This window comes from Stegodyphus dumicola, chromosome 2, assembly GCF_044657685.1.
Source record: "Stegodyphus dumicola isolate Sdum_Otavi_A_Nest chromosome 2, ASM4465768v1".
Classification (NCBI taxonomy): domain Eukaryota; kingdom Metazoa; phylum Arthropoda; class Arachnida; order Araneae; family Eresidae; genus Stegodyphus; species Stegodyphus dumicola.
Genome location: NC_140769.1, coordinates 57,154,818 through 57,170,365, shown reverse-complemented (window position 1 = coordinate 57,170,365; position 15,548 = coordinate 57,154,818). Strand labels below are relative to the sequence as shown.

At 32.0% G+C, this 15,548-nt stretch overlaps 1 protein-coding gene across 2 annotated transcripts in view; it reads left to right on the top strand.

The window, feature by feature from the left end:
* LOC118189594 (fibrillin-1-like) overlaps positions 1-15,548 on the top strand; it is a 791,047-nt gene that overhangs the window by 603,136 nt on the left and 172,363 nt on the right. For both annotated transcript variants that reach the window (XM_085810675.1, XM_085810674.1), the window contains exons 17-20: positions 1,594-1,719; positions 3,746-3,871; positions 8,701-8,829; positions 14,619-14,759. In XM_085810675.1, the coding sequence (XP_085666801.1) occupies positions 1,594-1,719; positions 3,746-3,871; positions 8,701-8,829; positions 14,619-14,759 (522 nt within the window). The remainder of the gene's footprint in view (positions 1-1,593; positions 1,720-3,745; positions 3,872-8,700; positions 8,830-14,618; positions 14,760-15,548) is intronic.

The window sequence follows — 15,548 nt, the reverse complement described above, 5'->3', positions numbered from 1 at the left end:
CAGAAAAATAAAATTAATTAAATAATAATGATGAAATGTAGAGAAATGAAGTGCAGCACAACTAAGCACAGTTTTCATTTTATTGCTAATTCATCTCAATCATTTCTCAACTCATAAATTTTTATAATAATTATCTTATTTCATTTCAAACCTTATTCAAAATACAATTTAATCTTAATTCGAATACAGATGGTAGTATCTATCGTCATTTAATATAACAGTCTCAATTAGATTTTATTACTATGTATGTCATTTAGGATAGATAAAATTCTGTACGACGCTAGGTAGACAACTACCCAATTCATTTCTTTGCTTCTTTATTAGATGTTGATGGAGTCCATAATCATTAGCCGCTAAGGCATCCGTATAACAAAAAGAACCGTGTTCCACATTCTGCACCACATCCTTGTGTACAGAAAAATTTCAGTGCATTGGATATCTCGTATGTCATTTGATGTGTAACACAGGCACCATTTTATGCACTTGCTCAAAGCATTTTCAACATGATTCCAAAGAAACGATGATGATTTACTTGGAAAAAACTTGAATTCGCTTGTACGAATAAAGCAAGTACAACATCCTATAAATGGAAGCATCGTAATTCGTCTCGTCAACAGAAGGTGCATGCTGCGTTGCGTGACAGGAAGGTGATGTTCATTGTGACGTTGGACGTTCATAGAATGATACTACATCACGTTATACCTTGAGAACAGACTGTTGGACCTGTGTACTACTGCGATTTCCTGCTATGTCATCTACGTCGAGTACTCAGAAGAAAGTGACGAATCCTATTATCCTCCATAATAATGTCAGATGTCATAATGAGAAGAAGGTCCGTTATCACGGACCTTCTGTAAGGATCACGATAGGAAGTATTGGAATATCCCCCCTACTTACCTGATATCAATGCATGTGGCTATGATCATTTCGAGAAAATGAGAGAACCACTGTTCTGTTGCAGTAGTAAAATGGTTACCCTTGCTACCCGGTCACTGCGGTACATCAACTAAAGTGCACATGATAAGGTATACAGTGCCTTCCCATAATCTGGCAGATGGTGATAGACATGGCAGACGATTACACTGAGGAATTCATTGTAAATATTTTTTTATCTATGCCAATGAATTCTTTTCATAATGTATCGCCACTGTGTTTTATACAACCCTTGTACTTCCTTTTAAAGACGGATAGATACCAGGTACTAAAAAAAGAAGTATCCGTTTCCAGTTTACTTCCCTCAAATTCTTTGAATTGTATATTTAAAGAGTTTTCTTAAATATTTGAATAATTTATATTTTCTGGATAGAATGGAGTTAACGGTCAAAGGAAATAAAAAATCAAGCATGACAATTCAGTTGAATAAAAACCTTACAAATTTATAATAAATATTTATTTTGATAGACTAGGTTTCAAATCAAAAATCTCGCTTCGTCGTTTATCTTTCTTGTTATCGCTAGACTGAAGCAAAGGAAAAGAAATGCAGTATTCTCAGGCGATCAAAATTACATCACCTGAAAACTTTTTTGCCTCCGAAACTTTTAACGAATGCATTAGTTTACATTTAAAGTTAGCTTTGTTTTCTTTTCTTTTCAGATATTAATGAATGCATTGTGTTTCCAAACATCTGTCCGAATGGAGCCTGCGAAAATCTAAAAGGCAGTTACAGATGTGTATGCAATGATGGATACCAAATTGATGGAACAGGAAAAATTTGTTCTGGTAATGGAAAGTTTTAAGCACCATCATGCATACTTGTCATTTTTCATTTTTTTCTCTTTATTTATTGAAGAAAATTGTATTTTAATCCGTAAATTTATGTAGTTCTTGTTGTTATCTGCAACAAATGAACTGCGCTGAGCGTTTTCTAGTGTAGTTTTCTTTAAAAGATAACTGTTAATTAAATCATCTTTTAAAAGTATTTGAGGTAAAGTGTGATGCCAAAAGCAATTGTTATGAAATTTGAAATATATTCTATTATTCTTTTGGTATATTAATAAATCTTATTTCCAAGGAAAAGTATTATATAATATTATTAAGAAATATATATTTTTAATTCATTTCTTTTCTTACGTTGTTATTGTTTATTATGTTATTTCGCGTACTATTAATTTTCTTAATTTTATATTGTAACAAGTATCTATCCAAATTCTATAACAATATAAACTATTTATATGATTTCTTATACTATGTATTTCTTTGATGTATGAAAACGATAAATGAAGCAACTTAAAAAATTGGCAATATGCATACATTTCTGAATACTGACGTGGCAACGCTGGAAAGGGTAGATAATGCTGTAACAGTGTAACGTATTTAAGAAAATTGGATAAATTTAGTAAATAATTTAGTAATTTCAGGAGTCTTGATGTGAAAATATAAAATAATACGCTACAGAAACCTCTTCTTACATGAAAAATTATATTTAAAGCACTCAGCATTTGGCTGTTGGTGAAATCTCTTATTTTTCACATTAAACTGTATTTAATTTTTTGTGCAATATTTACATTTTTTATGTAAAATATATATGTAGGAATTGACAAAAGGCTTAGTAATAAATCAGCTTAGAGTTTGAACATATTTAGAGTTATTAGGAGTACCTTTCAGAGTTGGCAACAAGAATTAAATTTGAAAGCTAGTTGTAAACATCAACAATTTTCTATACGTATCTTGTAATTTTTGTGCTTTGTGTGTCTTAAGTGCATTTGGTGTGCGTTTTGGTATATTAAAATGTCTTTCTAAATCAAGAAGCATCCTAGATTTAACTTCTACCGCCCACATGAAGTCTACATATCTGTTTAATATGAAACTGAAACGTAGCGAAAATTTCTGAGCAGTATTTTGAATCAATATTATGTTGCCCATAACAATCAAGAAAACCTCCAAGTATAAAAAATTCCAAAAGAAATTCTGTTAAACTCTAAAATCCTGAAAATCCTGAAAACTGAGTATATTGAATAATAATAATAATGATAATAAAATCGATAGTGCTTGCACGGGATTATTTATTCAGAACCGAACCCAAGTTTAATTTAATTTCACGTCGAACATCATATATATATTTATATATCAAGGGCTTAATTTCTAAAATTAAAAGTGCCAGAGCCCTATGGTAGATCGTCAGGAAAGAGGAACAAGAATAAATAAATAAATAAAATGACCAATAAACTCATTAATAATTAAAAAATAAGTAAGTAATTATTAAAATAATTAAATAATTAACGGTTAAAGTAATCAAATAATTAAAATTAAAACTTAATAAAATGTAAAGTTTAATAAGCGATTTTTAATATAATTATCCCAGTTGGGCTTTAGCTCAGAAAGGCTATTAATCTCAAAACGACATTTGCGTGGAATTACTTTGTACACGCCGTCCCACTGTTCTAATGACCTCATTGGATTGGTAACAGAGACGACGTTGGTAATAATGTGGCTTCGCAAATATTTCATTAGTTCCTTGCCACATCTCGAATATAGAAATTCTGTAGAATATTTATCCATTCATATCAAATCTATAACAAAACTTATGAATTTATTCTCTAAAATACTTTTTATAAAGGAAATTTTCGAAGCATATTTATTGAGTATTTTCATAAGTTTTCCTATTTTTAATGACGTTTCTTTGTGTTAATACCTACTTGAAATTCTTAAGTTTATATTAATAATTAATAATTTTTATTTTGTAATTTGAATAACTGTAAGCTTTTCCCACTGTTTTTCATAATATTTCTTTATTTTCATTTTCAAGACATCAATGAATGTGCAGTCAATCTGTTGTATTGCGAAAATGGCCAGTGCCGGAACACTCCAGGTAGTTTTCAATGTACCTGTCCAACAGGCACAAGACATAATGTACTTACCAATATTTGTGAAGGTATATGTTTCACCTTTTTATTTTAATTTTAAATTTGTTTTCTTTAGTTTAAAATATGTTTATTTAAAATATCTGTAAGTTACGCAAACATTTACAGTTGATTAAATGGGTAATAAATGTGGTTCTTCGGTCAAGGTAAAATTCTATGCTTCTTCCTTAGGGTAGAAAGGTTATAGAGCAAGAAATGAGCCCGCATTTATAAGGTACCAGCATTGAATTAAAATTGAAGGCTTAACTGGTGAAAATCTCTTATGCAGACATGTACGTTCAAATTAATAAATTTGAAAAACCGTTTTTTGCTTTTCATAAAGAATCGTGGAAGGTAAAATTAAGAAATAAAAAATAAAACAGAACGTGCAAAATGTTCATAAAGTAACAAAGCAGAGTTGAATATACATACATATATGCGCTTGTGTGATCAGTTGTTGACTTATTTGCGGAGTGACGAAGCTTGGCGCATTACAAATGTTAGCTAGACATGCCGATTTAAAACTTTATTTTAAAAATATAAGCACATTCTTATCTTAAATAGATCGTAATATTCTTATCTTGAATAAGAATGTGTAATGCGCACGATTTGCTCCCGGAGTTTTATTATATTTGAGCCTTTTTTACTATATCTTTATTACAATTAATTTCGAGGGAGTAAAGGCACTACAGCAGCGGAGAGCAAGCAGATTAGCAGGCGAGAAGCAAGAGGGAGAATGCTACATATTCAAGACAAGAAATATAGTTAAGAGTGGTTTAGTTTCATTTAAGCTTTATCCGTAATGCTTAATTTTACGTTTATTTACCAAATTTGAAATTACTATTGGCTGAAGCGTTATATTGTATCGGCGTCATTACGGTTATGGGAAAATATTAATTTTGAAATGACTTAGTTTAGAAGAGTTACTGTTTTAGGACTGAATGGGATAATAACTACATTAAAATGGAGAGTCTAGGAAATAATTTAGTTTTACTGCATTAGTGTGCAAACTCTGATCAATTTGCTCAGAGCATATTAATTTATTTACTTACGTTTTGTGTAGCGTGAGTTTCATAAAATTACTTTTTTAATAATATTTCCGAAAGTTTCAAACATTATTTCGCATGCATAATTTTTTTATGTAATTTTTATGTAAATGTAAGTTTTTAATGGGAAATAATCACAGGTTTTTACAATCACAGGGAATTTTTAAGCGACTCCAAGCACGTTTTTTTTAATTACTTTGATCAGCGAAAGAAGTTTTGATGCTTTAAGAATAACTGTTTTATAGTTATAGCAATTTTGCGGTTTTGTAAATAAACGATACTGTTAAAGCGTTGCATCAAAACCACATTATTTACATGAGGTTTCAAGCAGCCTTTGCGTAATATATAAAACCGAAGTATATCGAATAGCATCATAACCGTAAGTACTGAATAACTTGTCAGTTTTAGATTTCCTTTCCGTAAGTATAATTTTGACATTTCAGTATTCCAGAAACATTCCCACGGAAGGAATCTGGCTTTTTCTTGCAAGCAGAATAATAACGTTCAAAATATTCTTACCGCATAAACACTTTAGTGAAATGCATTATTTCTGGAAAAGCAAATATGAGCATTCCATTCAAGATGAAGTTTCGATCTCGTTAAGTACTAGGAATTTACACATTCTGCATTCGCATTGCATAATTTAGAACTAAACATCTGAATCGCAATTGAGAAAGAGGTTTTAGATCTGGCAAGAGATTTCAATACAAGTTCCTACTGTATCGTATCTTCTGCCGTTATGCAAATTCCTTCTTTTCCATGCAATAAGCATAATTTGAACTTTGTTGGAGGAATATGTAATACAATTGTTAGACGTGCTTTGTGTTGATGTTGATTTGTTGATTGGTGATACACTGCTGATCTACACATTAATAATAATATTTAGAACTTGACAATAATATTTTTCAATTGCTAATTTTGCTTAATTGGTAAGCAACACGTTGCTTTAATTCAAAAAATAATCAAAGATGTTGTCTCGCACTAATAAACGAGTAGATCAGATCTCTGAGCATCGATAGTTGATCCTCGGTTTATTTCCATCTGAATGCATGACAGCTCATGAAACTTTCGTGTTTTTCAGCCGCGTTTAACGTGATAAAACATCAGTTTCTCCTATAATGTCCTTCAAGAAGCTTCCTTTGAAAGTACATAGTATTTATGTACTTTTCCATGTTCACTAATCAACCGAAGTCATTATAATTAGAGTGATTGACAACAACCCTGAGATGTGCAAGGTTTTTAGTTTACATGAAAACTCTATGTAGTAAGGAGACGATTTAGTTGAATACTCTAGCTCAAAAAATGAAATAATTGGGCTATAGATATCTATAAGGTTGTAGACACATTAGGTATTTTTGGAAGCAGGCAAGATGAAAAATGAGCATACGCCTTCACCGAGAATAGAACCACGGACCTCTAGACACCGGCCCAGCGTGCAGAACCACTACACCACGAAGGCACGCTAAGAAGGCGGGAGAAATACCTTATAGGGTGATAAAAGGCTATCGCAGGGATTTTTCAAAAATTAGTTAATCAATAGATATCATTACAAGGCAAAGCTACTGAGGTATGATTTAATTTAAGTAAAAAGTACTAAATTTAAGTTATTCCGGAAAAATCCCCCTATGTTTGAAAAGAGTTACATTATGTTAAAATTATGATTAATCTCTCTTTCTTCACACAAATATTTGAAGAATAGCCCACTGACCTCAAAATGAGCAGATTTGAAGATTTTTGATACATTAAAATCCATTATCTTACTTTGCTTGCATTTACTGAAATGTATATGTACTTGAAATCACACACGACATTTTCACTGTGATGTGATGTGATAACTGCTGAGCTGCATATAGTTTGTAGGCTATTTTTTAAAACTGAAAGCCATTTTAATTCTATTTTTAATTTTCCTTTAAAAGCCTCAGCTGTGCTGAAGTACCTTATTTTGCCTAAATAATCTCTTGTTTCCAATGCAATTTTTCAGTTGTTTGACAATGTTTTTCCATCTACATAAAATTAATTAATGCAGAACTAAATACTTTTTTTAAGTTCAGAGATATCAACAAGAATATAAAATTTTGTAAATTCAGACATATAAATTAAATAGGAAAAAATTTCTCAGTAGTGAGTATGATACCCGGAACAGTAACTAAGGCCTGGCAGCGGTGTCTCGTGCTATTTAGGATGTTGTCAATAAGCTGCATAGGTAGTAATGCCGATTGATAGAGTAAACCGTGCTAATCACATATAGGGTTTTTGGAGGGAGCTGGAAATCATCAGTACACCTTTCCGAAAGCGTCCCGTCATGCACGAGGCGAGCAATGTGAAGGCTGGCATTACCTGCTTGTTGTACCTCTGTACATTAAGATTTCCCTGTGATAGCGTTTAGAAGTCTGTGTGCCCACCTGAAGTTACTCCTAACCGTTACATGAACATTACCTCCTACAAAGGTAATCGTTCTCGTATGTTAGACGGAAGATACCGAGTGTTTGCTTCTCTCCATATAGAAACACGTTGAGAATCACGTGGACTCATCAATGAACAAAACAGATATTCACTGATTTTCCAATTTACATGACTACCTGACCGATTCAAAGTCTCGCTTCAGTGGCGCGAGGTAAGAGTATCGCCTCTCGAGAGAACTCTTTTATGCAGTCATCTGCTTACGTCGTTACGTTACGGATTACTGATGTTATCCTTCCTCTAGCAAAAATTAACGTGGATCTAATCTGAAATGGAGGTGCACCTATTGAGACGTGCTATAAGTCGCAAATACCAATCATCTGCAGAAATGGTAACTCTTGGCTTACCTTCGGTAAGTCCTCGAGTGGCTGAACCAATAGTTAGAAAGTGGTTTTACAACCGACTACCACGGGACAGTCCTTCTTGCACCGTCAGACTGTTGCTGACCTGCTGCTAATTAGCCTATGAATCTATAACGCAGTTCTTCTGGCAAATATTGTCTCGAACTAATTTTTCCAGTTCGGCTATCTCAGAACTGTTTAATGTACTATAGTTCATCGAATAGTGAGTCCTTCCTAAGCAGCTGATTTTAAGCTTTTCATATTTACGTAAAGTAAGGACAGTACCACTTTTCCTCATAAAGCTACACGATGCAGCTTGCTTTCTTTGTAACATATCCAAATTTCAAGAATTTCGAACTACTTTTATAGCCCATTTATAGCGATTTTTCAATTTGTTGCTTAACGTTGGGAAACCAGTGTGTGTGTCACATTGATGTCACAGTGATTTCGCATTTACCAGCTTGTTTAAAATTCATGATTATCTAATGTAGTTCTGTCAAGACCAGTGTTTTACACTCTCTTCGATAACAGGATTGAAATTCCGGTTGCTAATGGTATGCATTGTGAATTCAACACATTATTTACCTATATACAAAATGACAACTATTTCATCAAATAATCTTTGAGTAATCATAAACACTACTCATTTAAGTATTTGTGCTCAGTGTTAACAAGCATACATAGAAGGTGTTTCTTATATTTTATTAAAGATTATTATCTTTGCAATATTTTGTTTTTTTAATTTACGAGAAAAATTAAAATTAGAAAAGAAATCATTAAAATTTCTAGATTTAATGAGAGTTCAGAGAATAATTTTAATTAATGAGAATCCGAAGACTAATTTATGGTAAATTACTTCTTTCCAAAACTTGATATTCATAGGAAATGATATTTTTTCCTTTGGTCGTTTCTTACTTAAATGATCATCAAATGGTTGGTTATGGTAATTAATTTGGCCTGAGAAAGACAAGCGTTAATATAAGTTAACTAATGAGTTTTTTTTCATTATTGCAGATATTGATGAATGCAAAGAACGAGGATCAGAAATATGTATCGGCGGTACATGTTTTAACACTCAAGGAAGCTATCAGTGTGAATGTGAACCAGGTTCTGCTTTGGATGCTTCAAGAAATATCTGCATTGGTATTGATTTCCTGCATTGTTATTTTATACATTAATGTAAATTTAGCTTATATTTTCAATAATTTGAATAATTCTCTTCAATTTGCGATAGAAAGGGTAAACATTTTAGAACGATTTCGATAAAGAATTCTAAAAATGTAAATGTTTTAGAATAAAAATTTCTGGTAACAGCTTATTATTTGGAAAGAGAAACATCATATGCAGCTTTTAAATTTATTCTTCTTTCAAAATTTCGCTAGCAAAGCGAAACGTAAAGAAGCTGTTTTTGCGCTTTACGAAGAGAAGTATTCTAATTCCATAATTCAAAAATGTTGTGAAATATATGAAATAGTAAAATTTCGAAGTGCGAAACAAGCAACATTCTTGTTCGGAAAGAGACAAATCGTTAATCATTATTTCCATGCGGAAAGCAGACTCCAAATGAATACGCGAAAAAGGTACTATACTGTTTCTAATATTTATAAAGCTAAATTACTGGTAATAAAATCCTCCGATGCAGAAGTAAACTTCAAAGTCTTTAAATGCATCTGTAGCAAAAATGCAACATAAATAAAATAATAAAGCAAGGTTTATAACTTTAAGAGATAAAAACGTAGCAGTGTTTAGCAGTTTTTGCCGAGGCATCTGGCTCAACGCAGAACAATTTGTAAAACGTTATATGAAAATTATTTAGCAAGAGATAAATAGAAATGAATTGTGACCTATTATTAAGGATGCTTTTGTCTTAATGACTGCAATAACAAAAGTCCTATGTATTATCGAAAACGAAGAGGAAAAATACACAAACCTAGTTCAATCAATGCAAAAGTGTTAAAATCAACTTGCCGTACTGTCAAGAGAATGTTTTACGTCCTATATTTACAGAAGAAATTCCATTTCTTTCCTGCTGCATGTCTTGAAACAGTGAAGACTGGTGCATGTATTGCATATATACTTTTATAACATATTCCTGCGAAGTCCGCTGACGTTTCATCTATGGGTATTGTGCCTTTGGTCTCTTGAAAAGAGCTCTTCCTAAGCGATTGATGGACTGTGGAAAGTAATAGAAGAGGAATAGAAATCAAAATCCCTGGAAATTTTATGAAATTCTCTTCTGTCATGGAAACCACGATGCAGTCTTATGGTCCAGAAAACAGACTACAAAAACAAATATTCAGAAAAATATTCTTTACCTTTTAGACATTAATTAACGGGCCCGAAATCGTTTTGAAAATGTGTAAACATCCACTGTATTTCGTCATCGAAATCCTAAATTCATTATATTTGTTGTTTGATTTTTGACGATGTTGATAGTTTTTGCGTAACGTGAAACGGTGTTGTCTACCAAAGGAGCATATTTTCTATAAGTGAAACATAAGATGTAATGGGTGTTTTCCTTGTGCTTCACAAAACAGATGAACAAGATATCTCGACATGTGACATCTGAAAATAAAAAAAAAAAAAAAAAAAAAAAAACGCAACATGAATAAGAGACTGGTATAAACTGTTGTGTTATGTCAGTAGAATCTACTTTGCCACATATTTTAGGTCGGCAAATAATTGGCTGCAACAATTCCATGCGATACTTCATATAAATGTTGTCCTGAACAATCTGCTAGATTCTTATTCTTTGTCAGGATTACGCGCATCACATTACTGCTCTGCTAGAGAGAATCATAGTTACATAAGAAAAAAGGTAGAAGAAAAGAAATATATAACTAATTTAATTAAATAATTTAAAGTATGAAAATAAATATATTAGTAAATATAACACACACACACACACACTTATATTATAATTCTGATTCATACAATTTAACTTACATATCCCCCTTCAAAAAGAAAGAGGCGTAGTGACAGAGAAGCCTTTTTAAAAAGAAAGAGTTAAAGCACTAGCAAATGAAAATGGAAGGGAAAAAAAAAAAAAACCTAAATCATAAAATTTTTTCCCTATAAACTATAATTTATAAATATCAATTTTTTTAAATAAATTTTTTAATTTTTAGAGTCCTATTGACTTTTTCAGCATTTCAGTCCAAAAGTCTTTTTGTTTGAGAGTTCACATAATCATAATTCTTCAGGGAAAGTTCTTGTTAACACAGAATATCACAAAATATACTTTTACATAACCATTACTTATAATTAAATGTAATGCACATAAATATTTATGATACTTATTCTATACTGATAAATTATAATTTAACATCATAAATAATGGGATTAAGATTTTCAGAATTTATGGTTTCACCGTTATCATCTTTCATTTACAATTCCTGTATTTTACCAACTGGGATTAAGATTTTCAGAATTTATGGTTTCACCGTTATCATTTTTCATTTACAATTCCTGTATTTTACCAACTGGGAGGCCTCGCAATACTTCTAAACAAACCATATCCATCAGTAGGGCTGTCCTCTTGAGCTAACCAGTGCGTTCTATGTACTGGTGGCCCAGGGTGCCTAGGCAGTTACTTGAAAAGGCCTCCGTTCCTTGCATTCAGGTAACTGGCCTTTCAGAACTGCACTAATACATTCCATAATAAAAAAATATTATAATAATAATAATAATATACAAAATTTACATGCATTCATAAAATGAGAACCTCCAACATTACCTTGCATGAAGAGGGTAAAAGGAACAACTGTACAGAGGTAATTAATTACAGGCCTCTGTTGAAGGAACCAGTACACCCTCATCATACTATACTTAACACAAAATAAGCCATAAATTTTAACATGCATTTACCATAATTTCATATTACTTATCTGTAATAATTTCACTTATTTTTTACACCTACTTAATTTTTAGAATAATTATAAAATTAGTATTCAAAATTCTCAACAAAATTTCAAAAACATAAAAACTTATCTTAATATCCTTCCCTATGAATAATTTAAATAGCTTAAAATTCGTTACTTAATTTTCTCACACATAATTATGAAAAAATTAGAAAAATTAATTAACAAGAATTTCAGATTTTCTCAAAACAAATTGCAGAAATTTTAACCCAGAAATTTTAACCAAAGTTGAAATGAAAACTATAGAATTCGCAGCATATTAAATGCTTTAGTTCCTGAGTTAGATTCACACGAATGTAACAATTTTTGAGCTGTTGAAAAAGCAGAAGCGCAAATAATTTTCTGTCGCACATACTTGCAAACACTTAACTCAGATCGACCTTGAACCCACTGTAATGCTGAATTCCTAAACGGTAATTCACTGATGATTTAAAGCTTTTTTTTTTTTTTTTTTTTTTTTTTTTTTTGTAAATATTGTAGAGATCGGCGAAGCAAATTAAATATTCCTTCTCACTAGGCATTCGAACTTCTCAATTTATCGAGAGATTACTTTCAATCTGTAAACACTACGCGTGATTATTTTTTGAATCACTTGCAAAACACCACAGCAGAAGAATGATCTGTTATTTTTTAAACACTGAAAAAACAAATTTGATGATTCACTTTTTTCACATTATCTTGGATTTACACAAAACGATGATTTGAAGAGCTGAACTAAATTTTCCATTGAGGTTTCAGGCTGCAGGAAACAATCCTGCCGGCTAATTGTTAACTGTAATGTTTTCAGTTATTCCAACACATCGTGGGCGAACGGTGAGGCTATTCCATTACACGTTCTAGCAGATGATTGAAGCTGGGAGAGAAATGACGACTCAGGATTTTTCACTTTTAACAGCAAGCATATCTTTTAATTTATAGCAGATGACTTTTTCCAGATGAAGTTAATCAAATAACTCGACTGACTTTAAACTTTAATACGTCATAACGTTCTAACAAAGAATGAGGAGCATAGCGGAAACGTTAGCAGGACGAAGGCGAGAAGGCATCTGTGTAGGAGAACTTATGACGCAGCATTTATATGAAAGGTTATGTAACAGAGTAGCTTCTAGAAAAATGTAGAAAAACTTATGACGCAGCATTTATATGAGGAGGTTATGTAATAGGTGCGAATGTTCTAGAAGGTAAATGGTATAAGGGGAGATGCTGAATTGCAGAAAATTAAAGGTTGCTGGTTCGCAAAGAGCAAAGCCATCGTATTTTTTTTTTTTTATATTTTACATACATATATATATATATGGTGCGTTTTAGAGTGATTAGCGTTATAAAATATTAGTTTTCTTGGAATTTCTCGCGATTTATATGTAAACCGATTGAAATGTTTAACGATTGTTCTTCATCAATATTAGAATGACTTCTATATTGACACAAAATGATCTGTGTATTTTTTCTTTTTGAAAGCAAAGTCTTTCGAGCTGAATTATACTTTTCACAGCGATTTTAAACAAATTAAAAACATGGAATAGAAATTTTCATGATAATCTTCTTCAGTATTGTATCCATGGTCTTTTATATTTCATTATATGAAATAAAACCTGTTTCCTCGAAGTTGCCATTTTTCAGAAATCATCTGATGTCTTCAGAAATCATCTCAGTCTCAGAGATGTTAATTCTGTTCTATACGGAGGGTTATTCTAGAGCTATTCCATCCAGTTGCTATAAAATGCTTCACAAATTACTTCTGTACCTCTGAAATATTGAAACATTGCTTAACCACCGTATGCATGCTTGAATATTTCAAGTGTTTTATTACCTCTTTTTAGAAGTTTAATACATACTTCAATCACATCTCTACCGTATTTTCACAGCATTGATGTCTTCTTCTTCTACCGCGATAAAAACGTATTTGGTGCTTCCAATAGCTATGCCAAATTACTGAAGGGCATGGCTATCCAGCGTCTTGTTTTGAATCTACATGTAACCTTCACGAAATCCAGATCAGAATTGCCACGTCTGATATCGGGATAAAGAAATAAAAGTAGCCTTAGAATTTTCCATCCAGCCGTTGTCCATATGACACTTAATGATTAAAAACGTTGACCTGCCAAGATTCTCGACTGCTTGTGGCATAATAAAAATTGCTTATGATTAGATTCTAATACTAATTAAGACGCAAATAACTGAACGCGCTGAAAGATTTGATTCTGGCATTATCGCAGAAGGAAAAGATGATTAATTTAGGAAAAGATGATTAATTTATCTGTCGATAAAGAGGTGCTAATCTTAGAATACAGACTATTTCATGTTATAAAAGCGTTAATTTGATATATTTTAGAGTTTCATTTTAATGATTGGACTTCTTAAATCCCCCAGTTTTATGTGATAATAATGATCCCAGAAGCTTCTTACAATCGAAATACGCAATACATATTTTTGAAGTAACATATAGTGCTGAATAACGTTTGTCCCGGTAATGTTCAATAATTCCCTAAGCCTTATTATCGCCTAAGCTCTAGATTTTTAATTTAAATATTAAAGCGTTTAAAGGGCGATTAAATCGTCCTCTAAATCCTTAAATCTTGCTCTTTCTTTATAAAACAAAGAAAATAGGTTGTTGGTGCCATGTAAAAGAGCACTCTGTCCAGAGCCCCAAATAATTTTAATACAGCCCTGATAATTTTCCATAACGAGTGAAATAGTATATAAAATGCATAAAATTGTTTTATATTTTTATCAACCTTTCGTAATTGTTTTATAGATTATATAGAATTTGTAAATGCTCTCAGATCTATAAAATTTTCTATGCTGTTTCAATTACGAAGACTGAAATATGAAGTATGAAATAGACTGAAATACATGTAAAATTAAGTCTGCGTTAATAATTACGCATATTCTCTACATTTTTTCATATCGTTAATCAGCGTAAAGAACATTTTTTTCAGAAAATGAGTCGTAGATTTGATACTTGGGTGAACTAACTCATCAGTTAATAAAGAAGAGTTTTTCTCTTTTTAGATAACAGAAGAGGTTCATGCTGGATGACAGTCAGAGAAGGGCGTTGTGAAAATAACATAAAATTCCCAATGCTGAAGTCTGAATGTTGCGGATCAGTTGGAAAAGCATGGGGTAGTCCCTGTCAACTCTGTTCGGAAATAGGTAAACGTATTTTTCTTATTTCAAATTTTTATAAATGTTAATCTAGTCGTTAGAAAAATATTTTATTCTGAGAAAATAGTATGAATCATTTAAAAAGAATTTCAAACAAATTTAAAATCTTTACAAATAAAGAATGTTATCAGCTAAAAAAATTTTTATTATCAAGCGGAAAACCGTTCCAGTACGAAAACGAAATAAAAAAGACAGTAGATATAGAACATGATCTTTTATTACTGAAATGGAGCAACCATGATTTGCCGTGCATTTTTTTTTTTTTTTCGAGGGGGGTGCTGTTCTAATCGTATCGTTCTATTACAAAAAGTTATCCAGTAATATAGGGTGCGGCAGCGTTCATAGTAGGATATTAAAAGCACACCATAAGGAAGCAACTGTAATTTATTTATTACCCCTTATGTCAATTAATAGTGAAAGGTATGCTATTTACTAATGTGTAAGTCATTGTCCATTGCGTGGATTACTTTTTGAATATGATGCCCCCTCTGCACAACACATTCATCTAGGCGGCGTTGGAAGCTTGCCATAACTCGGCGTAACGTATTCCCTGGGACATTGCCGACGGCATTTCGTATCCGATCCTTCAACTCAAGAATGGTGGCACAGCATGTTCGGGAAACTTCTTGCTTCAGGTGCCCCGAAAGTCGGCGCATGAAAGATCAGGTGAGCGAGGCGACCAGGAAATGTCACCAAAATTGGAAATTACTCTACCTGGAAATGTCTGTCGCAATGGTCCGTCCATCTGGAACTTTCCCATAACGTCCCAAGTTGAAA